The sequence below is a fragment of the Haliaeetus albicilla genome, chromosome Z (genome assembly GCF_947461875.1).
Source record: "Haliaeetus albicilla chromosome Z, bHalAlb1.1, whole genome shotgun sequence".
NCBI lineage: Eukaryota > Metazoa > Chordata > Aves > Accipitriformes > Accipitridae > Haliaeetus > Haliaeetus albicilla.
This window is the reverse complement of record NC_091516.1, coordinates 39,111,854-39,136,837: the sequence shown is the minus strand read 5'-3', so window position 1 is coordinate 39,136,837 and position 24,984 is coordinate 39,111,854. Positions and strand designations below refer to the sequence as shown.

The window sequence follows — 24,984 nt, the reverse complement described above, 5'->3', positions numbered from 1 at the left end:
AGACTTTGGTAGACAGAGGGGAAAAATATACAAAACTGCACATCATTAGGAAAAAAGATGTGGAACCCAGAATTACCAACAAAAATGTTTTGAAATAAAGAAATGCCATTGCTTGAGAGGACTAACTTAAGTGAACGCTTGATGATTTTTAGCAACTAACTAAGGTAAAATTGTTTTGGCAACTGTTGCCCACCTCTCCTGCTATTCTGTGAGCTACTACCTTCAAGTATAAAGACAATAAAAAAGCATGAAAAACTGTTGGTGGATCCCTTTCTAATTTCTCGCTATGGGAGCCGAAGGATTTTACCTGCATCTGAGGTTTCTTTTCTACAGCGTCAGGGCTAACCTCCCATGCTTTAATGGATTATCCAGACATATTAGGCTCCACTAAGAGAGGGGATGCAGAACGACTGCCTTTTTAAAAGAACTAACCACGTATACTTTTGGAGAAAGAGTACAATTTAAGAGAACAGGGGCGAAGAGTTGCAACACAGACACAGAAAAAGGCGCATGGCAGACATTAGATCTATTATGCGAGGAGACAATGATCTTTACAGCACGCTCGGGAGAGATCTGGAGGCTGGAAGGTGAAACAGCGCTCAACCGACCACCTACTTCTGCTCTCCTCGTTTATTCCTCCTTCAAGGTATCGGTGGGCAGGCATTCCCGTGCATCCCCGGCATTTACTGGTCCACGCCTTCCCGCAGGCAGACATCTCATCTTTGCACTTGCTCATCCGGACCGTTTACACCCGGACACCGTCAAGGAGCAGCTAGGTGGCGTACGACAAAGACCAAGATGAGGCGGCTCACAGCGGGACTGGGGGTTTTGCAGGGTTGTGAGCAGGCGAGGGGCCGGCGGGCGGCACGGAACCAGCACCACCGGCCGTGGCCCCCGGCGAGCCCCAGAGCTACCCGGGCCTCGGAGCCCCGCGGCCGCCTACCCTCCATCCCGCGGACCGCCCCCCCCGCCCACGAAGCGCTTCGGGCAGCGACCGAGGGCGAGGAGGAGAGCGGGCAGCCGCCTCGCCCGCCATGTGCGGCGGGACGCTCCTCCTGCCGCGACGCCCCGAGCGGCCGGGGGAGGTGGGGGGGGGGGGGGGGGGGGGGGCTGCTCGGCTGCCGCCGCGGCGGCCGCGCGGGGCGGGGGTGACCGGGAGCGGGGCGGGGGGCAGCGCAAGCGTACCCGCAGCCCGCGGAGCCGGCGCTGCTCTCGCGAGATGTGGCGGCGCGGCCGGCGGGCTAACAGGCTTTGACAGGCGGGCGAGCGCCGGAGCGCCGCGGCCCCCCGCCCCTCCCCGGGCCGCCGCGGGGCGGATGCGGCGGCGGCCGCCATAATCTGGGCCGGGAGGAGCCGCCGCCGCCGCCCTCCCCGCGAGCGCCGCCGGCGGGCCGGGGAGCCGCGAGCGTCGCCGCCGCCGGGAGCGGGCGGAGCCTGGGGAGCGGGCGGCGCCGCCGGCCCCCCCCCCCCCCGCGCATCTCGCCTCCGCCCGAGCGGGGGAAGTGAGCGGGCGCTGCGAGGCGACGCCGGCCGGTTCGCGTCCGAGTTCCTGCCTCCGCCGAGCGGGGATCAGGTGGAGCGGCCGGAGGGCGGGGGCGGGGAGGCGGGGGGCACCGGGGGCCGCTTCCTGCTCAGATCTGCCACCCCACGCCGGCCGCCGGCCCCGCGCCGCTCCCTCCTGCTGAAGCCCCGGTGGGCTCGCCCGGCGCGGCCGCTCCTCCTCGCGTGTCGCTGTCAGAGCGGCGGGCGGCGCCTCGGCGTAGCGGGCGCGCTCGGGGGAAGGCGAGCGGGGGCAGGAAGGCGGCGGGAGCCAGCGGCCGTTGCGGGGCGAGAGGGCGGCGGCGGCGGCGCGGCCGGGTCCCCCCCCAGAGGGGGCGCGCGGCGGGGCGGGGGCCCTGGCCAGGGGGCGGCGGCCGCACCGGAGGCATCATCACCTGGCGCTGCGGCGGGGGGGCGGGGCGGGGCGGGGCGCGCGCGGCGCCTGGCGTTGTCTGCGGCGCGCTGCAGCCCCGGGCGCTGGTTGGCGGTTTAAAGCAGCGGAGCCGCCGCCGCGAGGGGCGTTCAGAGCAGCGGGGGCCGCCGCCGCGCGCAGTGCTCGTCCGGTGAGGAGCAGGCATGGAGGGCAAGCAGCAGCTGCCGCCGCCCGCCTCCGGCGCGCCGGGAGCCGCTGGCGAGGAGCGGCGCCCGGAGGAGGGCAAGGATGCGGCGGGCGGCGGTGCGCTGGGCAGACCGCTGGGTCCCACGCCGAGCCAGAGCCGCTTCCAGGTGGACCTGGTGGCCGAGGGCGCCGGCCGCCCGGCCGAGGAGCCCCGCAAGGCGAGCGGGGAAGGCGGTGCGGCGGGGAAGGGCAGCGAGGAAGCCAAGGGCAGGTTTCGGGTGAACTTCGTGGACCCGGCGGCCGGCGACGAGAGCCCCGGGGAGCCGGGGGGCGGCAGCTCGGAGGGCGGCAACGTCAGCTTCCAGAACGGCGGCGACACGGTGCTGAGCGAGGGCAGCCTCCACTCCGGTGGGCACCACCACTACTACTACGACACCCACACCAACACCTACTACCTGCGCACCTTCGGCCACAACACCATGGACGCCGTGCCCCGCATCGACCACTACCGCCACACGGCCGCCGACCTGGGCGAGAAGCTCCTCCGGCCCAGCCTGGCCGAGCTGCACGATGAACTGGACAAGGTGAGCGGCTGCCGCCTACACCCCCCCCCCCCCCCCCCCCCGTTCTCCCCCCACCCCGCCACCTCTCCGGCGGTCCCCGGGCCGGGCTGGGACCGGCCCCGGCTCTGGCCTTGCGCGCCCCCCCCCCCCGCCGCCTCCCTGCGGCTGCGCTCGGCGCTTGTGCGCCCCGGGGCGTGCGGGTGCTCGGTGCAGGTCGGCAGCGGCGGGAGGAAAAAAACCTGAAAGCTCGCTGAGCCTCGAGGAGGCGCAGACAGCGCGGATGCATCGGGTTGCTTGCGTCTTTTTTTTGTTTTGTTTTGTTTTCATGACGCAGTGAGGTGTCGTGTCCATCCCCCCCGCCCCCCGCATGTTTCTGGGAGATGGTCCCCATGGTGAGAGGCAGTTACAGCTGGAGATCTGCGAGGCAAACGTTTTTGCTGTAACCGAGAGAAACAGACTTTCCGCTTCTGATCCACACCACCTTTAACAGAGAGGGAATTCGGGGTCTGCAAGAAGTACTAGTTTGGGAAAGGGAATGAAAATGTTTGGAAGCGATGGGGGGGGGGGAATAAAGAAGGATGCGCTCACTTTTGGTAGTGACAAGAGCTGGAAACGCATGCCTCTTCCCTCTGCACGCAGTGCCGAACCAAACCACCTTCTGGCGTGATGCAGAAGGCTGCACAGATACAGCCGAGGCTCCTTCTCCTTAAGGAGTCTTTTCAGTCGTGCTGAGTAGCCCTGCGTGTGAGGGCGTCATGGTCAAGGCTTCAAAAATTCTGAAGCTGTGCATGTCACGCTTTTTCTATTTTGGACTATTCACTCTGTTACTGGAGACAAATTGCATTGAGAGCTTATTTGCATTGCAGGCAGCCTTTATTAAAGGCAAGCTTTAGCTGAACTTGGAATTGATTTGAGGTATTTTTTAGATCATGATTAAGCTATTAAATTATCATGACTAAACTAAAGCCAGATCAAACCATTGCAATGCTGTTTTCTTGCAGTCTGAAAACTGCCTCTTGGTATTCAGCGGCGCTCTAAGAAGTCCGTGTTCTATATAGATTTTTCTGCTGGCTTTAGGGAAATAAAGGAACATGTGGGCCACATCCTAATGAAGCGAAGAATATTCTGTTTCCAGAACTTTTTTCATCCCACCTTTTACTCCTTATAGGTGGAGTTCCATGAGAAAATATATGTTCTTTTGAGACTGTCTTGTTTCACACCATTGTTAGGCAGTTCCGTGCATCTGCACTGGTCTGTGGGGTTTTTTGGGTGATTCTTGAAGTGTTTTTTGAAACCGATTTTTCATCTGTTCTGGTAGAAATAACTGTTTGGTGTGCTATAGAGATACTTCCTTGCAACATCTAAGATTAGATATCTAAATAATTACTAACTGTAACAGCAAATTACTTTTGCTTTTCAGGTCCACTCTGGATGGAGTTAAATGATGTTCTATACTCTGATTATAAGTTAGTATGGAATGGAAGTTGGCAGTTACTGTCTTGTGCATGGAGTTAGATATGCTATAAATAAGCCACATAACGTATGTGAAAACATACTTGTTTTTTCCTTTTTTTGATCTCCCCCCCCCCCCCCCCCCCCCCCCCCATTTCTGAGTCCTGATCCATGATGGGATGACCGGGTCGTTAGATACTCTGTTCTGTAAGCAGAGCATTACTTGAATTGCCAAGCTTAGCAGATAGTTTTTTGGTGTGTTTATATTGCAGCAGTCTAGAAGGCTCTTTATGACACTGTTAAGACATTGCAGTGCAGAATCTAACTTATTCTGGAACTATAGTTTCTAAAAGTGTTAATTTCTTCATAAAGGATAAATGCATGGTAAGCAATTTTCTTGGTAGGTTGTGGCATAGAGGAGCTGTAGATGACCTAATTACAGGATCATTATCAGAACAGTTTCATTGTGAGCATTAATTTCTCAAATGTCTTGAATTTATTCTGCAGTGTAGATAGGTGTCTAAATGAAGATATTTTAGCCATGTCCTGTCTGCTGTGCCCCCCCCCCCCCCCAAACCACGCAACATTGGGGATGGAATATGCAATTTCAATTACATTTGATACTATGCTTAAGTATTAATTTCAAAAACAATCATAGTATAAACTTGAGAAGTGAAGTTGAAGTTCTGCATAGTAACTCAGCTGTTCTGTAGGAGGATGTTTCATTTCCAAAACAATTACTGTGTTAGCATTTAGGCTTACATGAAGAAGGGAAGCAATTGTTTTCACTTCAGACCTTAGCAAAATAGTTTGCAAGATAAAGTCGAGAACACAAAAGCTTTTAATAAGGGTGTGTCCTGCATTCTAATAGCATCGGATACTTATATTTTTCCCAGTTTCTGGAGTATAAAATATACCACATCTGTGATTATGTACTTGATTTCTGGCCACAGAGTGCTGATAACTTTTAAATCATGATGGTGCCATACTTTTATATGAAAGATATTCACAAAGCCATTGTGCTTTTTCCATTGTGTTTCAGGGGGCTTACTGTCTCCATTCCCAAAATGACTTCAGTACCTGCTGACTAACAGTAATGGTCTCTAGTGTTGAATAATACTATGCATTAAGGAGGATATTTCACTGACTTCCAAGAACTTGAAAAATTAACCTCCTCTTTAGCTGTGGTTTATGTACTAAATTATCTTGTACAGCATGTATGTCAAAGACTTAGTAGGGCAGCTGGTATAAACAACCTACCCAGTACCTTTACATAAAATTTGCACTCTGTAAAGACCTATTGTTACGCCCCTGCTTCTTGACCCAGTGCATCAAGGTTGGCAGTTATTTTGTGTTAAGACTGATCCAAAAATGTGTTCACTAGCCATGTGGTTCACTGCTTTGAATGTAGTAATTTCATCTTGCAGTTAGTTTGTGCTATTCTTTTTTCCTTTTAAAAAGTAAATAAATAGTGAGGCAGTGTTGTAGTAATGTTGATGCTAGTGCCAATTACAGAACAGATTCTTTTTTTCCTTAGTTTTATTTACACGTTTCATCTGTCTTAACTCTTCTACTGATTCTGTTCACACAGAAAAGGAAACACTGTTGGAGGAAGATGCAGTGTTTGAGGAAGATGCGCATTCACATATAGAGGGGGTGCCTTTTGATAAGGGTTTGTCTTGCTGTCCTGGTAGGATAGGTGTCTAACCACTTCAGGTTTCATGTGGCTGTTTCCAACAGTGGCTTTCCCAGCAGAGAAGAAAGGGATTGTTCTTGAAGGTGGTTGTGGAAACACAGTTGGGTAATGCTGCAGTACTCTGAAGTGGATGAATTGCATACTACTGATCTTGGTCTATCATGGTAAATTTCAAGTGAGGGGTCTTGTCTTCATATATCTTTGTAGATAGCCACAGTGATCAATCTGTTGCTTACCCAATGCTGTGCATTAGTTTTACTCTTCTTTAGAGAGATGTCAGAGGGAATTTGGTGATGCTGTTACAGTTGCCAATCTCATAGATAAAAGTGATGCTTTGCAGGAACATTAGTCTCCAGAGATGCAGAGGTGAGAGGATGGTTAGCAACAAAGAAGTGGGAGGGAAACAGCATACCACCATATGTAGGTTTTTGTTGCAGTTGCAGTGGTGTCCCCTGCCCTCTTGAGGGGATCTGCCTTCAGACAGTAGCAAGATCAAAAGTGTCCTAGCTTTTCTTATTTTTTTTTCTATCTCACAGTTTAGTAATATCTCTTTTGCCTAGGTCAGCTACCTCTGAGTAAAGCTATAGCCTGTAGAAGACATTCTGTCTGCCTTTGTCTTCTTCAATGTAAAAATTACCATGCTGTAATGTCACAGACCGTACGGTTCTGGAGGGCTAATACTTCTGAAGTATTCAGAATTGGACTGTGTTTTAGTAATCCACTACTATGCATTAACTTATAATTTTTGTGTATAGCATTGCCTTAATTGGGAAGCTTATATTTTTTGAGGAATAAAATTCACAGTACGTGAGTGATCCTGATTTGGTATGTCTCTTATGCAGTCATTTAAGCTGTGGTAAGCGGATATTATGTCAACTAAGCCCCCTGCTGGTAGCCTTGTTCTGTTGTTTGTTAAAACACTCACTGAAAGTACTAGCTGATTCCCTTGACAGGCTAGATGGTAGTGATCTTGGAGGAAGATTTTTACACCACCCCCACCCTGCCAGCCCAAATTAAAAAAAACAAACAAAGCCCCAAAGGCATTTAAAAACACAAGTGTGCTTTTCTTCCTCCCACACATAAATTCATGCACCTGTCCTCTGAATTTGGAGACAGAGATAAGAAAGAACACATTACTGATAGTCTTGATGCAGAATTGAGGTTTTTTGTTTGTTTTTACTCAAGTTGGATGGCTATAATTCTTTTAAACTATCTTTCTGGCTTTGATTTGTAGTTTCCTGAGCATTGCAGTTTTGTGATAACTTAAAATGTTTAACTTAATCACAGTGAAAAGGCTGTATATGGCATTCCTTTTTAACAAAGAATGTATTCTCCCTTGAAAATGTTGAATGACTGCTGCACCTCTAACTTTTTTTTTTCCAGTTCTTGGTTTGTGTCTGCTTAGGCTGTAAAGAAAACAGAGCTCAGCTAAAGATGCATAAAAGGCTAAAAGATGATTCCAGATGATTCTGGGTTATCAAGTTAGCTGACCATGTTATATAAGGTCTATCTTTTAAAACCTCCTTCCTCTCCTCTCCCTCTGCTGAAGACTGAGACCCTCTTGCAGATAGTTTTTATTGTACTACTTTGCTGAATCTTGCTTACAGTCAGTAGGTCTCCTAGTTCTTGAGTCAGTGTGATTTAATTTGGATAGCTTCTTTTCCTTCTTGCTGTCCTTTATATTTGTAATCAGAATTTAAAATTTTCTTTCTGAACTTCATTGTACTAAAATAAACCAAGAGAAACTCTTTTAGTCTCTGTGCTCTTGGATGTCATAGAAGCCTTTAATTTGTAACTGCTCTTGTTTTTCAAAAGTGATGAACAGTGAGCTCAATGCACCTGTGCTCAGATGAGGCTTTACTAGCATCATGCAAAGTGGTGTTTTTATGCTTTTTCAATCTGTGTGGAGAATTCTCACTTTGTTTATCATGATACTGTGCTTAATTAACCACCATCTTCATCAAGGGAAAAAATTACTGTACTGTTCTGTTTGCAGCAGTAAATCGTTCATTAGTCCTTCAGGGTTTGTATTTTACGACGACCATGTGTATTTTGTAATTTTACATCCTTTGATGCTTGAATCTCTTATCTGATCTTTGTGATAAGTCTTTAGTCCAAAACACCTATGGAATACTGAAACCCTTGAACTGTGTTCAGCAGACTGATAATATTGCTTTTACTGCTTTGTTTTTATCTTGTTCCAGAGAAGCTGGAAATAACTGTTAATGGGTTATAGTTTGACAGCAAAAGTGTGGGCTCCTCTTGAAAGGGGTAAACTCTTGTGCTCTCTCTTGTAGTGATGTTTGTATTTTTGAGTTGGATCTTGGAACTGATGTGCTTTACAGAAAGCAAACACCCCCCTTGAACTGCAGAATCTTGCACTGGATGTGGTGAGTCAGTTCACTGATCCAGTACACCAGTGGCCTCCACAATCTTTTTGGCTGCACACTTGTATCTAAAAATTTTTTCAGGATGCATGCCTAATATACATATATTTATTTACTTATCAGTTTTATATGTGTACTACTGTACTGATATTGTGTATGGTACAAAATAAAAATTAAAGGATGAGATAAAGATGAAATAAACATTTTCAGGAATCTTTTTGTACTTTATTAACATTACAAAAAAATATTTTCTTCCCACACTCCCAGTGGACTGTCTTGTGCACCCCTTGGAGAGCACTGCAGTGTACTATGAATGTCTTGAGTGCTCATGTCAGAAGAAAAGGCTTTGTAATTTGTCAGAAGAGTACAACTAGGGAAGGAAGGAGGGAGTGCCTGTTTGGAGGTTTGTTTTTTTTTTTTTAATAAACCATTCTTTGCTGACATGTTGTTAGTATCAATGACTAGTTCAAGACCAGAACCTGAAAGAATAGCAATAACTTCTCTCTAGCTGGGCAGCTTTTCTTTAAGCGTGAGCTATTTGAGAACTGGTTAAAGAGGAAGGTGCTGCAGAATTAATCTTCATCTTAACTTTTTCCCTTTTGGTACTGCATTTGATTAGACCTTAGATGATTTTCATTCTTGAAGAACATTCTTGCAGAGGAGGAGGTTGGCAAGATCAGTATCTTGGAGTAATTCAAACCAGTGTACTACATCTTCTCTTGTGTCCTTTAGATTTTTTTCTTAAAGCTGCATATAATATTTGTGCATGAACAACCACACACACATTTTCCCCCTCTTTGTGGTATAGGTGTTGTGGTTTAAGCCCAGCTGGTAACAAAGCACCACGAAGCCATTCACTCTGTCCTCCCCCTGCCACCCCCCGGACCCAGTGGGATGAGGAGGAGAAGATATGAAGAAAAGCTCATGGGTCGAGACAAAGACAGGGAGGGATCACTTGCCACTTATGGTCATGGGCAAGAGACAGGTTCAACTTGGGGAAGAAACAAAATCAATTTAATTTACTACCAATGAAATAAAAACAAGGGTAATGGGAAGTAAAACCAAATCTTAAAACACCTTCCCCCACCCCCCCTTCTTCCTGGGCTTAACTTTACTCCTGATTTTCTCTACCTCTTCCCCCCCCAACAGCGTAGGGGGAAGGGGAATGGGGGTTGGGGTCAGTTCATCACACATTATCTCTGCTGCTCCTTCCTCCTCAGGGGCAGGACTCCTTGCTCTTCCCCTGCTTCAGCATGGGGTCCTTCCCACTGGAGACAGTCCTCCATAAACTGCTGCAGCGTGGGTCCTTCCCTTGGGCTGCAGTCCTTCAGGCACAGGCTGCTCCAGTGCGGGCTTTCCCATGGCGTCATGGCCACCTTCGGGGACATCTACCTGGTCTGGCGTGGGGTCCTCCCCAGGCTGCAGGTAGGCATCTGCTCCCCTGCTCCCCTCCATGGGCTGAGGGGGGGGACAGCCTGCTGTCTCACCACGGGCTGCAGGGGCATCCCCTCCTCCAGAGCACCTCCTCCCCTCCTTCTTCACTGACCTCGATATCTGCAGAGGGGTTCCTCTCACATTCCAATCCCACTACTCACTGCAGGTTCCCCTTCTTAAATCTGTTCTCCCAGAGGCTCTACCACTGTCGCTGATTGGGTTGGCCTGGGCCAGTGGTGGGTCTGACTTGGAGCTGGGGAAACTTCTGGCAGCTTCTCACAGGAGCCACCCCTGCAGCCCCTCCGCCGCTACTAAAAGCCCACCACACAAACCAAAACCAAAAGGTAATAGCAATCACAATATGGTCATTTTGTTCACTTCTGAGAATTTTTTTTTAAATAGTTGACTTAGAACTGTTTGCCTTTCAGTATTTTGGAAGCTGTCCAGTTCTGGCAGCTTGAGTGTATGGAACGTCTCTTGATTTATTTCTACACTTCAGCATGCTGATTAGGCCTGATCAACTTAATAAAATTTCTTTTTATCCATTAAAAACTAAGATGCGTTATCTGTGCCTGGTAAACTTAACTGACTTAAGGATGAGGTGTTTAAAAAAAAAAGTAAAAGATTCCTAAAATTCCATTTTGACAAGGAAGCTTTATCTCTTGCATCTTCATTTTGCTAGTTAACTTTCCTTCAAATGAATTGCTTCTATTTCACATTATTCAGGGTTTTTTTAAGTCAAAGAAAACAGCAATGTCAGTTTCAGCTGTAAAGAAACTGTCATGCTAGGTTAGTGTTTCAACTTACCCTGAGGGTGTAGTGGTAGAGAGACTCCGAAGAGTATTCCAAGTAACATTGCTCTTGAGCTGTAAGCAATTTGGCAGCTTTGGCTTGAACGTAGTGCTGTGCCAGTACAAGTAAGTGCTGTGCTACATGGATGTACCAGCCCTGCTCAGTGCTGGCTCATGGGCCGTGCCTGTAGCTGTATCTATCACTTCATGGCATGACATTAAAAATTCAGTCAGTACTTAATTGATATTTTTAAGATTATTTCAATGGGCTGTTTAGTCTATTGTAAGAAAATAGGTTAAATGTAATTTTTCATGAACTTACTACACTTAGAACTAGACTTCTAATTAAAATGGAAAGTTTTATTAAGGTTACTGGTGCATAGTGTGGTACACTTGCTCCCCATCCTCCACCTCTTGAATGGAAAGTCCATCATTCTGTTTTGCAGAAGTGGATGAAAACTGAAAGGTGTTACGAGCAAGAATGCTTCAAATTAACCTCTTTGGGGGGATGGAGTATAGAAGACTTGGGAATTTGCTGTGCTGGAAACAAGTTCTTGAGAAAGACTGAAATGGATTCTCTTTTGTACTTATTTACAGAACATTGTATTTCTCGGACTATACTTGAATATGTAAACTGCTATGCAAGAGCGTTGCTAATAGGACTTGATTCAGCTCTTATGCAATCAAATGCTGCATCTGCTTCATTCTGCAGAACAAGAAAATTACATGAAACGCTTAAAAGGTCTCTAACCATTAGAGGTGTATCAGAGTTATGTTTTTAATATAATCAAGTGAAAACTACCTGTGTTCAGAGCCTTGGATCTGTTTTCCTCAGAAGTGTGATTCCTCTTTTCATGCCAATGGATCTCAAAAGGAATATGATGGTCATTGCACGGTAATAAATAATTGCTTTGATAAGTATTACCTTGAGAATAATTTATAGTACAGTGGTTCTTCTGGAAAGGACCGAATACATTGATGCAGTAGGGAAACTAATATCTTGGTTCTGGAGAGGGCAAGACAGGAGTGATCCATCAAAACCAGAACTGAGGTGTATTCTTGAGGTATGAAATAGACTACATGTATTTCTTCCTCTTAAGCTGGCTGGATTGGTTGCCCCTACACTTTTGCAGGAAGTCATGCCTCCTTTTTTGTGACTAGATGTTAATGGTGCAATTTCCTGCTAACTAGAAGAATTAGAGAGACTGGCAAAGGAAGTTTGTTCTTTTTTTTTTTTTTTTATGGTGGCAGACCATGTTGACTATTCTTGACAGGAAGGCCTCACTTTGCCTACAGTGTTTCTGGGGGTGCAGAACATAAGCGTTGTGGGCCTACCATGGGGTAGCTACACTGCATAGCTGCTGAACAGAGCTCTTTTCTCATTGGTCTCTAATTCTCATGATCAGCTTGCTGAGAGTATTCATATCATCCTGTACTTATGGAGGGATGTATAAATCAAGCTGTGAAGATGTAGAGAGTTTTCTTTATGTTGATGCTTTTGCAAAATGCTCTTGAAGTGCTGTTTTTGGTATGGAGGAAGAAAAATACTATTTCTATTTCAGATAGGATACCGCTCTTGCAGACCTGCATATGTCAACAAAACTTTGCTGCCATGTCATATGTAAAAGCCACTTGAAAGGATTCCATCTGGTCACACCATACTGGCTGCCGGCTTTCAAATCTCAGCCTTTGCATGACTATCTAGACTTCAGTGCTTTCCTCTGGAACTTCTCTTCTGTAAATACAGCTAGTCCTTCTCTGTTAGAATGCAAAGATTTGAATCTGAACTTCCTATGCTAATATTGTGACAACTAGATCAAATGGTGTTGACACTGTCACTGTTTCCAGAGGCACTGATTAGTAATCTACGTTGAGAGAGGCTTTATTTTGATGTGATGCTTAGGAAAGCATTACAACTTTTTTTCCTTATAAAGGGCTGATAACTCAAAATTCCTGGTGATGCAGTAGAGAAAGCAGGTAGAGGAGGGAATGAGATCACCATTAGAATATTACACAATGTTCTAATGCCTGGATTACTTAAGTGACATGATGAGTTAGTGGCTGTGGGATACTGCTGTGACGATCAAGTTCTTCAAGATCAGTCAAGGACCAGATTCTGTGTATTTTCACCAAAGTACTCCTGAGTGTGGGCAGATTTGCTGTTGCTTCATTTCTGAATTTGTTCCAGGCCTTTCCCTTCAAGCAAAAGTCTACCAGATTGCAGTTTGTACCCATCCTGTATTAGGAGGGGAGGTTCATAATCACCTCCTTAAAGAGAAAAGTCCATAGCCTTTGTGTGGTTAGTAGGCTGAGAGATCAGTCAAAAAAAATTGTGTGCATGTAAGATGTTAAGTGGTGGTGAGCTTTATAAACAAGGTTCCTCTATCTGTCCTTTGTAAGTATACCACATTGAAAAAAAGATGATTTGCTCCAAAGCTGAAATCAAATACCTGAGTAAGTCTCTTGATTAACAGTCTTGCTAGCCTGGTTAGTATATCATACTACTTGTAAGATTTGAGAGGAAGTATGGATGATTCTCTATCCCTTTAAAAGAAGTAAAGTAAAAATAGCTTTTAAAATCAGAAAATACACACGCACACACAAATTGCTTAATGTTTCTCTGTTAAAAGCAGTATTGAGTTGCAAGACGCTGAAATACAAGCTGATGGCAGAGACATGTATGTGGCTAATTCTTCAGTTGACATGCTCATTGTAACTATAAATTTCTTCTGTTTAAAATGGTTCTGCTGTAATCAAAGTACAACAGACTTTAATTTCAGCTTAAGATAACATTAACGTTTTGTGTTTGATGCAGTCTCTTTTAAAATCTCTGCAAGTGGATGCCAAAAGGATTTGCTGCTGTATTTTAAATTTGTAACTGTAGAGAAGGTAATATAGCCAAAGCACTTAAGTTTTGGTCTCTTGATTGCAAACCTGAAAAGGATTTCCTTTGAGGTGAGTAACCAATGGTTGAAGCTGTTCATGTTTGATTCCAAGGTATCCTGAGTTTTAAGAACAGATCATGTATTATCTGGGTATTTTATCTCCTGTTGCTGTAGGTAACTGCTGGGTGACATTTAATGGGTTAGTAGGCTTTTTTTAGGTTATGACTGTAAAGATACTGGAGCTACAGTACAGTAGCAGCATTTTACATGTGTTTCAAACAAGGAATGCGAATTATAAATTCTATTAGCAAATCTGCTATAATTCATTCCTGATTTAAAACCAAGCAGTGAAGTACCTAATATAACTGCTGACTTTTCTGAACTGCCATCAACAGCTAGTCATTGCACAATGACTAGCAATGTTCCCTGAAAGTGTGTGGTTTTTGAGTTTGTTTTTTAAAGAAAATGCTAAGAAGGTATTTAGGCAGACTGAGATGTCTTGAACATGTCCTCTGCCATGTTTTCTTTTGCATGTGTTACCTGACTGGGTTTTTCCCACTGGTAGCAATACTAATCACTCAGGCTTCCCATCTAACTCCTGAAAAACCTGAACACCTGAATCTGTTTTGCTAACTTGGCAAGTTTATTTTTAACTAACGAATTACTAGCAAATTGTAAACAGCTCTAGGTGTCCGTGGAAGCTACTCTTTTTAATGAGTAGCAATCTTTAAGTGAAAGGCAACTGTGTTCACTTGGATTATCACCCTGTTTGAAGGACCAAAGATTCAGACTATTACATATGTTAGTAAGATGTATGTTAGTGATGTAATTAAGATGTAGAAAGTGAAAATCTACTTTCAATTTTAGAATTTGCACTTTCACTGCTCTTTCATCAGAATGAGGGCTATTATGAAGAATTAATCGAGAGTTGGGCACGCTAGTTCTTAGTTTCCTACTAACTCATGATAACCCTATCGCCATCCTTATCCCAGCAGAGGACAGGTGATGAAGAACTAGAACTGCATGCAATATTTAAAATTACAGAATTGTTTTTCTGGTTTTATGATCATTTCTCTTAAATTGTTACTGTGTAACAAGGTGATAGTGTTCTGAAGATATGTAGGGTAGGCCAGAAAAAGAGTTCTTTCAAGGGTAGTGAGAGATGTAGACAGCATATGGGTTTTTTCCTTATTTTGCTTTCATAGGGATTGAGTTTCCAGTTCCTAGGTCTAAGAAGATTCTTCTGCATTGTTTGATAGGTCTAAGTAGCCAATTGCCTTTTTTAAGAAATAGCTGTTTCAGTCAGGTTTGGCTATGATACTTGCTGTCTACTTCTGGGGTTTTAATGGAAGGGAGGCTTAGGTATATTCATTGTGGCATAAATGAAAGCAATGAGGCTATCTAACAAAGGTTTAAAGTTAGCACTTCTGAAACAGATCAGTATAGAGATGAAAATAGCTGTTTGTCAACAACAGTATTACCAGTGTTACCAGTTTACAAAATAGACTGTCCATGCCAATACTGACCGTCTTTAAGAGAGTTTTTTGTAGAGTAAGATGTTTTGAAAGTAATTACCTACAGTACTTATTCCCTCTTAGAGATGTTTGTTTCCCTTACAAAAAACACTTGAAAACTGTCAGATCTGGCAGAGATGTTTTTCGAACTTAGCTTTAAAAACTTGCTGTGATTTGTTGTTAGTCTACAGAGCGAAGTTAAGAAGAGTTATCTCAGCCATTTTGAACAGTGGTTCATTGAAAAAAATGGTTACAAACAGTAGTCAGTGTCACCAGATCAAGTCAAAGACTGGTGAGAACTTAATTTTCCTCTCACATAATTAAGTACTGAAATACTTTGTATTCTCAGACAATCAAATTTGAGACTTTTCTTGATAGAGTATTAATCACAGGACTCAATCTTGGGTCCCTGGACAACAATATGCTTAAAACCATTCCACAGAGATTTAGACATTTTGGAAAGGAAACTCAGTGCTCTTGGTTTCTTTCACCACTGGTTAGATAAAAGCATGAAAACATAAAAACAGCTTATCAAAGACTCTTAGGCACAAACTGGGAATTTTATGACTGCAAACATTAGCATGCTGCAAAACCAGTGTTTAAAGAACAGATGTGTTTGATACAGTTTAGTGTTCTACAGACAACATTTAATAGCTTGCTTATTCTTTGGTAGTGCAGTATCACACTTAAATATATTTGTACCAGTACAAACTGTTTGCAGAAGTTGTCACTGTTGCATGAGAGGTAAACACCTATGTCAGCAGGATTATTCTATGCATACAGTACATCTAGCACTTTCTAAACCTTTTATTCAGATCATTAGAAGTCTCATAGGTGACGTGGGAGGAAGAATCTGAAAGTTCATTCCAGGAGGCAAAGTGGAATGCTTGCTTATCCAAAACAAGATTTTTAGTCTTTAAAAATAGTGGGAAGTGTTAGGATCTTCTGGGCAGAATGTTTAGTAATTCTGCTGCTGTTGATAACTTCCTTCAATCTGTCATTTTTATTTTATCTACACTCTGGGTAAAGTATGTTTGAATTAGAAAAGTAAAAACAAACGTTAATAAGCTTTTCTTCCATGTATGTTTTGAGCTGTGTTAACTCTGAAAATCTTCTGTACTGTCAAGTTTTGTACTTGAGTAGCCATAGTCTTAACTGTGTGCAGCTATAGAGTTGGGCTATTTAGGAGTATCATCTCTACAAGTAATGATTTTTCCACTGTTGAGACAGCTGGCATGCTACATCTGGATCAATACATTTTACTGGTTGCTTCCTTCCACGAAAAGAAGTTCTTAAAAATGGTGATGCCTGTGAAGATAACCTTTGGGAGAAACAAGAAATTGTTATGGTAAGGTGTAGTGAACAGCTTGGTAGTAATGCTGGAAGCCGCAGTGAAGGAGTGCTGAAGATGTGTGCAGGTATCTCGCTCTTGTGAAGAACGGTTCCACTGTCCGTGATGATTGCTGCAAACATCCCTAACCACAAAGCTCCTAGCAGGTGAAAGCATGATCCTGTTGTTGAGGCTTTGACTGTAGCTGGTGAGGACATAGACCCATTGCTGAACAGAATTGTGGTACCTGTGTTGGTAAAATATGGTTCTCAGGCAGCTTCCCTTATTTCCTGTCCTCCGTAAGCTTGTTAAATGATGAGAGCACCATGCTCAGTGTCAGAATATGTAAGTACAAAGCAGTTTTAAATATAAGCAGCTGTTCTGTTGATTAAATATAGTGGAATGCCATTTTTATATTTCCTTGCAGCAACTGGAGCTTGAAAAGACTAGGTTCTTGATTTTCTTTAAGGTTTTGATAGTATTAGCTATTTAAATCAGCTTCAGTACTATAGCCTACTAAGATAAGAAAAAGCTACTGTTTTGAAGCCTTTCTAAGGAATTTGTATGAGGAGAAGCCCATACTATATGCCATGTGCTAAACCTGTAACTGATCACATTTGAGAGATGGAAAAAGAGCAGTTAAATAAATGCTCTACTCCTAGGTGCTTCTTTGGCCTCCCTTTGTAGAATAGTAATGGCAATAGGAAGGATTAGTTAAAGAAGTTACTACTTGGGACTTGCCAAATCAGGCAGACGGTAAAGTAAGCGGTCTGTCTGAAGAACCACATAGTCTTAGATACAAACTTGCTGATTGTCCTGTCCTTTACTTGGGGCTTCCATGTTGTGATACTTGAAAAGAAGCAAGAGTAGAAGACTTCATGTGCATCTGTCTATTCTGGTGTCATCTCATACCATTCAAGATAGCCTAACAATGTTGCCTTTAAGATGGGATCTAGATAAATTCACCACAGATAAACGTGCTGCATGACACAGACCACTATCAAGAACTCTCAGTAAAACTAAATAGCAGTTTTTACTGATGAGAAACTTTTCCATGCACCACTGTATTTTAAGCTGTGTGTGAAAAATCTTAGATGTCTTCTAGCTAACAAGTCTTTTCTCATTACTAATCCACTTCTAATAAATGTGGAGGCTATTCACAATTGGCACAAATAACTTATTGTTACGATCCAGTACTGGAGATGAAATAGTAGATTATCTGTACTTTTCAGTGCACTGTGATACAGCAATGGAAATTTCTGTGTAGGAACAGAATTTAACTGTTTCTTGGCTGAATTCCTATCAGTGTATGATAGAATTGTCAACATGTAAATGTATCTTATTTTTCCTTTTAACAGTGCATTTGAACACCATAACTCAGTGTCCTTTGGACTGATTAAATAAAATACACTATTTTGATTAAAAAGTTGTGTTAGTAACAGCATTTTTGATCTGAAATGCTAAAACCTTCTCTTTTCTTTCCCCTTTTGTTACACCCCCTCCAAATCCACAGTGTGTTAGTGTTTTTTACTGTTGATGAAGATCTTATCGTACATGTATTGCTGTTCTAAAATAGTGCTAGTGCATTTTTTTCCATTCAGTATGTGACTTGAGAAGAAGCATTGTTTCCTCATGAGCACAAGCATGAAAAATACTACGCCTGCTTTATTTACAGCTGAGACCACAGTGGTGCTCTCTTAATCTCACATTAAAGCGCTGAACTTGGAGCCTTGTGTAGTGGAATTCTTTTGTGCCCACACTCTAATATCTGTTCTGACTGGTGCTTTATTGGGCACCCACTAGCACTAATAACCAGCAATAACCTTTCAGTTATTACATTTTGCGCGTGCTTCAAAATGCTCTCCTAAGAAATATTGCATAGTGTGGAGAGACAAGACACACAGAACAAAACTTTCTTGTTTTCATAGTGTGCGTATCTTGGAGCTGATCTGGTAACTGATAACTCAAGATATCAGTTGCGAGCCATTATCTCCTTCCCAGAATACAACAGGCTGAGCTATGGGCTTGTTTGAGCACTATAGAAAATGTGTAGCTATCACATGGTGGTTGAGGTTCGAAGTGACCTCTGGAGGTCATCTTGTTGATACACGCAGGTTTTACCAATACCTGGCCAGCCATGGTCATATGCTAAAGTATATAATTGTCTCTTACACTAGATATTAGGATATTCACCACCTTCTCTTAAAACCTAAATGTGCAGTAAATGAAAACTTTCAGCTTGTTTAAAAAAAAAAAAAAGTGTCGTGACTCAGTATTACAGCAGAACTACTTTAGTAGCATATAATGTTTCAGTATTTTAGGACATTAAGATACAGATTTCTATCAGCCCTTCCGTGATCCTCCCTGACCAGTCTTTTCAAAGAACAATTTTATTGTTTCTTAATAGAGACATGACGTGCCTTTTTATAATACCAGAAGATGTTATCAAATGTTGGCTGTTTTGTTGGCCAGAGCATAAAATCTGCTTGGATAATATAAATGTGACTCCCTTTATGCAAAGCTTTAAAATTGTTGCAAGTACAATGTGATGCTTTTCTATGAGAAATAAGAATGGATTTTGTATGAAGGAATAATAATATATAGTTAGACCGTTGCATGCTTGATTGGAGGTTTTGTTGCCATGGTTGTGAACATGTTTATTAATCTGTCCTTTGTTTTAATGTATCTTTTTTTTCTTTTTTCCTCCCCACTTCTGAAGGTGGGTGGGGGAGAAGCAGGGAGAAACTTCTAGTAAGTGCTGCTGGAAACAGCAGAATCTGATGAGGGAGACATTAATACCTAGAAATTTTTGAGATTTATTCCTGCCTTTCTAGAAAAGTCATCTGAAGGATGGATACTCAAGGGTATCAGAGCAGGGCAGTATGTAGGCTCATTCTTTTCTGTCATGAGCTCCAGATGTGTCTGAGTTGGGTGAGGAGCCTTGTTAGAGGGCTCTCTGTTTCCTCAGTTCTGGCTTAGGCAGGTCAGCATAGGCTCAGCAAATGAGTGGTAGCTGTATGTATTGAATTAAAACTAGTTAGTTACTGTTCTACTTCTTGACATAGAGATGCTAGAGTTAATTCTGTGTAAAATCTTAAATGTAGCAGCATGGTAATTCTCTTTTTTGGTCCTCACCGTTCTTCTTACCACTCTAAATGGATCACGTACCACTTCTTGCTTGATTTGGTTTGAGTACCTGAATACAAATAATCAGCAAATCTCTTATATGTGTATATAGCACATAGATATCTATCTTCTTTTTTTTAATCCCTTCTGGAGACAAGAAAACCTACTATTTAAGAAAGCTGTCTGTTAAAGGTAATGATCTGCAAACTGATCATGATTCTGCTTACTGGTTGAAAGCTTATGCCATACAGGTTCTCCAGATGTGTTGCAGGTACAGCTGGTTTTATGAGAATTTCATAATGCAGAGTCAGTGAGAGAAGCACTGACATGAATCAGTGCTAATGACCTTCAGATAAGGCTGACATAATCTGTTTGGGTTTTTTTATTTGTTTGTATGTGTCCTGCAATTGTAAGGGGATATGGATGACACCCTTCATAAGTGATAGGTCTATAAATATTTCCTCTGGACTCTGTGCTGATGGTGTATTTGGTATTAATGTATCAGGAGGAGGTATTTAATACAGTATCTCACAATAAACTTTTTTACTGTGTATCTTCACCATGGAACATACTTCTTGAAAGCATAATGTGGGTCCAGTCTATTTTGTGTCTTATTTAGCAAATGGGAGTTTTGCCCTTTACCTTGTTGGGATTGGACCTCTAATTGCTTAAATGTTTTCTAAGCCCTCTGGGATGCAGGCTGCTTCACAAATACTGCTTGAGTTGGTTTGCTGAATAGTATTCTCTGAATGGTATTCAGGGTCTTTCTGGTATATTCACTCTTTATACTTGTTGCCTTGGATAGCTAACATACTTTGCTTAGAGTGCTTCCTGCAGATTTCTTGCAGCAAGTGTAGGAAATATTTGAGTTTAAATTTTTAGGTGTTTTCCTGGCTTGGCAAAACAAAACTGCCTTTTGAAAAGCAAGCATGCAACAAGTATGTGTATATACACATATATTTTTAATATATAGCAAACAATTAAGATTTCTGCATTGTAAGGCTGAGAGTTGTAAAGAAAAGCCACAAGCTGGTCTTTGTTCATGGGACTGATGTTTTTTGCATCTGTCATCCTTCCCTTCTTTTAAACAGGAAGAGTGTTTGGGAAGAGACTTCTCTCCTTCTCTCTGAAATGCCACTCTCCCACCCTCCTTTCTAGCAGCATCGCCTTACAATGAATAGTAGAATAGTTTGCAGGGAAGTGAATAATTTATTTCCTGAAAAATTGATCAAATGACAGCTAAGTCTGAACTGCAGGAAATGCTATAGCTGAGACCAGTAACTTGTGGTAGAACTATATAAACTTTCAGATTAAGAAGTAAAACTTGCTGTGCTGTAGAAGTAGCTGAATTTGAAATCTTGTAGCTCTTTTTCTAAAAGACCAGGTGTTTATTTCTTAGGGATGTAGAAGTGATTCCTAAAAATATTTATTACTCTGACTGCTAACAGTTTGCTCTAACTGAAGCAGAATACCCAAGTCATCAGTGTAAGTTTGTTTTATATTCCTTGCAATCTGTGAGATGTGCCTCATGCAAGGAACATAAAGGAAAAATTTAAACCTTGTGCTGTGTCATTCTTTAATTTTTCTGTTTGCACGAGCAGATGGATTTTTTAACAACATGAATATGAAATGCCCTCTCTACTCTGTTAATCACATAAAACATAAACTTTATTTCCCCCCCCAAGGAGCCCTTTGAAGATGGCTATGCAAATGGTGAGGAAGGCACACCAGCTGGGGAAGCAGCTGCCACTTACACACCTGATAGCAAAGGGGTGGTCAAGTTTGGCTGGATAAAAGGTGTATTGGTAAGTTTGATGTATTGTGCCTCAGTTTCTTACAGATATGATCTTTCTAATAACCTTTTTTGAGAGGGATTGTGATAGCGCTGTATAAAGAAAATATGTATGAGAGATGTGAAAAATGCCATAATTTTAGGAAGACTTGCTCTTACTTGTACTGAATTTTAAAGAAGTAGATACTTCAGGTTTTGAAGGGATCATGGTTTCTTAACACAGGTTTTACAGTTTTGAAGTTGCATGATTTCCAAGAAGGAAAAAGGTTATTTAAGTATTCATATGTAGTAGAAAAACTACATATTAATCTTAAGTGACAAAGACAAATGCAAATGGAGAGAATACACTTAATGTGTGCTCACTTTGGATCTGTAAAGTTTTGGGCTGAAGTATTAGAAAAATATATATTTATTTATTTATAGATAAGCAAAAAAAAAAAAAAGTGTTGAGGAGAGTACCTACCTGTATATGGCAAAACTTGACCAGGATTAAGTATTTAAATTTTGTTGAACCTGTTACAAAAAGTCATCTTCTTCTAAGTTGTGGAAGTCTTAAAAATACATACAATATAGTAATGGTGGAAAAAACTGAGTCTGTCCCCATTTGGAGTAGTGAAAAATTAAAGGTGACATGGTGGATTTTATTACAAGTACATTCTAATTTAATATTTTGGAAATGAGGTACCATGATTAATATGTACTCTCCAAAGCTATAAGAATTTATAGTGGTGGCTGGAAATGCAACAATTGGTTAAAACATGCTGAACTTGAGCATTCAAAATACCTAACTTCAGTTCAGCAAGCTTCCACTGTGTATTAGCAACTTCCTTACAAGTCTTGAAGTAGCCATATTCTCTACCTTGGGAGAAGGAGAGTGCCTGTGGTAGCTGTGAAGCAGCTGTTACAGACTTCTATTGAAGTACCCCAAGCAAGGACAGAGTTGTTAATTTTAAAGCAGGTATGAAGCTGACTTTGAATTTCTCCAAACTCAAATGCTGTATTGGACTATTTTTGTAAGCAACAATTCTAAGTATTAAAGAGTTACGGGGTAAATGTTGCTGACCATTTTCTTCCAAAGTCAATTTAAAAGTTTCAAGGAGGATGATCTCCTTTTCAGTGGTTTGAAAGTTGCAGTTAGTAGTTCCTAGTTAGGCTGTTGTGGTTTAACCCCAGCCAGCAATTAAGCCCCACAGAGCCACTCACTCAATCCTCCCCGGTGGGATGGGGGAGAGAATTGGAAGAGTAAAAGTGGGAAAAATCCTGGGTTGTGAGATGGTGACAGTTTAATAGGCAAAGCAAAAGCCGCGTGCGCAAGCAAAGCAAAACAAGGAATTCATCCACCACTTCCCGCCAGCAGGCAGGTGTTCAGACAACTCCAGGAAAGCAGGGGTCCATCACGTGTAGCAGTTACTTGGGAAGACAAATGCCGTAACTCTGGACATCCCCCTCCCCCCCCCCCCCCCCCTTCTTCCCCCAGCTTTAAATGCTGAGCGAATATCCCTGTGGTCAGTTGGGGTCAGCTGTCCCAGCTGTGTCCCCTCCCAACTTCTTGTGCACCCCCAGCCCACTCACTGGTGGGGTGGGGTGGGAAGCAGAAAAGGCCTTGACTGTGTGTACGCACTGCTCAGCAATAACGAAAACATCCCTGAATTATCAACACTGTTTTTGAGCACAAATCCAAACCATAGCCCCATACTAGCTACTATGAAGAAAATTAACTCCACCCTAGCCAACACCAGCACATAGACATACGCTCCCTGGGTGAGTATTTCCAGCTCAGGTAATTTACATTTTTCAAAAGACTTTTTGAATCTCTGCCAGCTTCTTACTTCTGTGGTTTGGAGAAGGCCTTGTCTCCCTTCTAGTTCTAATGGCCAGCTGAACTTTTTGTAGGCTTGATACCGTAGTCTTTAGGTAAGAGAGAAACCTAAGACCTACTGTTAGTCTTCTGTCTGAATTCTGTACAGTGCAAACTCTATTTTATTGAGGACTAAGAGTTTAAAATAGGATAAAAAGCCAACCCAGCCACCCCCCGTCCTCTTAGTGCGCAGCTGTGTTGTAAGATGGAAAAGTTCTAGGATGGGAAGTTGTGGAGGTTGTTTGGTTTTTGAAAAAGAATAAATTATTTAGTAGGGTATTGCTTTAATGCATTTTTTGGGAGAAGATTTTTGGGAGATCTGAACTAGGCTTGTAGACCTCACAATCTTATTTTTAGTCATGTATTCTTTAGTATGAATTTTGGGTCCTAAAGCTTAGGGTCTAAATTATTTTTATTGTTTGGTCAAGACATACTACAAGTTTCAGATACTGAAGTACTGTAACGTTATCTGTGTTCAAGGTAGTAACTTTAAATCATATTTAGGTTCCCTTGATTATTTTTTTAATCAAACCTAAACTTGTCTAATTAAAAAATCTATTCTTGTGGAATAATTTGAAAAGTGGTGAAGAAAGATGGCAAGACAATTTTGCCAACATTAAAAACTGAAATGAATTAGTGGAAATGACTGCACATGTAAGACCTAACCTGTGTAAAATTTCTGTTTTATCTTAGGTACGATGTATGTTAAATATTTGGGGTGTGATGCTCTTCATCAGACTATCATGGATTGTAGGACAAGCTGGGATAGGTATGTGTACTAATGCTATAATTATGTTTCAGTGACTTTTTAAATGTGATCCAAAACCAGTGTGGTGATCCTGAGCTTACAGTTTAAACAGGGGCTTAAAATGACCGTAGTATTGCCAGTTTGATAAGGGTAAATTACCTTAAAAAACTTTAAGCCCTATGAAGTTACTTAGACCTTTTTCATTTAGCTATAAGGTATGTAATTTAAAACTGACATTTGTAAGTCTTCAGTGAACTGTAGAGATAAGCTTTTGATGTCTGGTTATTAAAATCTGCATAAAGAATCTGTAGTATATAAACAATTTCCTTCAAAGGCTTAACTAAGTATTGGACTGCAGAAGATCTCTCATCTACAAAAGGCATGTGTTTCCTTGAAGCTCTAGGATACAGCTTTTACCCTGCTGATTAAAGAGAACATTTATCCAGTTTTGTTTGTATCCTGGAAACTACTCTGTACAAAAAGGGAGTGAAGAAGCCTTTTGCTTGAATGTGCGGGACCACACACAGTAAATTTGTGTTTATTTGCAAGACTAATTCTTTAAACCAAGTTAAGTTGAAGATTTGTACATTTTAATACTGCTGGACCTTACACCTTTTTCACCCCTCTTTTTCCAAAAGGTCTGTCTGTCTTGGTTATTGGAATGGCCACTGTTGTGACAACTATTACAGGACTGTCTACTTCAGCAATAGCCACAAATGGGTTTGTAAGAGGAGGTAAACATACTTCCAGAAAACTTTTAAAGCTTTCATCACTCTGAAGCGTACACCTTAAGGATGGGACCTCTAATTTATTTTACATTTTCTTAGCATCAGGGAAAAAACAGCCTCAATAAAATACAGAGAAGAGTTAGTTTTCTGAGGAGCAGAGCCTACCCTGTGATCTCTATTTGACTAAGCGGTCATGTAATTAATGAAAAGTCACTAATTAGCCTGCTAATTTCATTTGACTAGTGGCTTGTTTTTCCACTGTGGACGAAACATCTATTCTTAATTTTTGAAATACAAATGTTTTTAGAGACACATATCCAGGAATGAATAGGGTCTTAATATTCTCCGGCATCTGGTTGGTTAAGGGTGTGCATGTGTGCTTGTATGTGTTCATGTCCTGAAATAAAACTTAGTAATGAAAAAATACATCCTATAAAAGGATAAGCTTATGTATATGAGAGCATACAAAAGGACATGTTCTTGTTCTATCACGATTTTTTTTTGAACACAAAAGAAATTCTCCAAATTCTTGATTATCTCCAGCTTCCTTGAGGGTGATGCTTTTCATTCTCTTTCACGGTT

At 42.3% G+C, this 24,984-nt stretch overlaps 1 protein-coding gene and 1 long non-coding RNA gene across 5 annotated transcripts in view; one reads left to right on the top strand and one right to left on the bottom strand.

The window, feature by feature from the left end:
- Window positions 1-509: 509 nt before the first annotated feature.
- Window positions 510-1,432, bottom strand: LOC138683777 (uncharacterized). Its single transcript, XR_011323214.1, has 2 exons — window positions 1,186-1,432; window positions 510-772 (listed from the first exon to the last, which is right to left on the bottom strand). It is a non-coding gene; the product is annotated as an uncharacterized lncRNA (long non-coding RNA).
- A 32-nt stretch (window positions 1,433-1,464) lies between these two features.
- The window catches only part of SLC12A2 (solute carrier family 12 member 2), a 65,922-nt gene continuing 42,402 nt past the window's right edge, over window positions 1,465-24,984 (top strand). For all 4 annotated transcript variants that reach the window (XM_069776080.1, XM_069776079.1, XM_069776082.1 and 1 more), the window contains exons 1-4: window positions 1,465-2,682; window positions 20,962-21,081; window positions 23,620-23,695; window positions 24,313-24,408. In XM_069776080.1, the coding sequence (XP_069632181.1) occupies window positions 2,116-2,682; window positions 20,962-21,081; window positions 23,620-23,695; window positions 24,313-24,408 (859 nt within the window). In that variant the 5' untranslated portion in view covers window positions 1,465-2,115. The remainder of the gene's footprint in view (window positions 2,683-20,961; window positions 21,082-23,619; window positions 23,696-24,312; window positions 24,409-24,984) is intronic.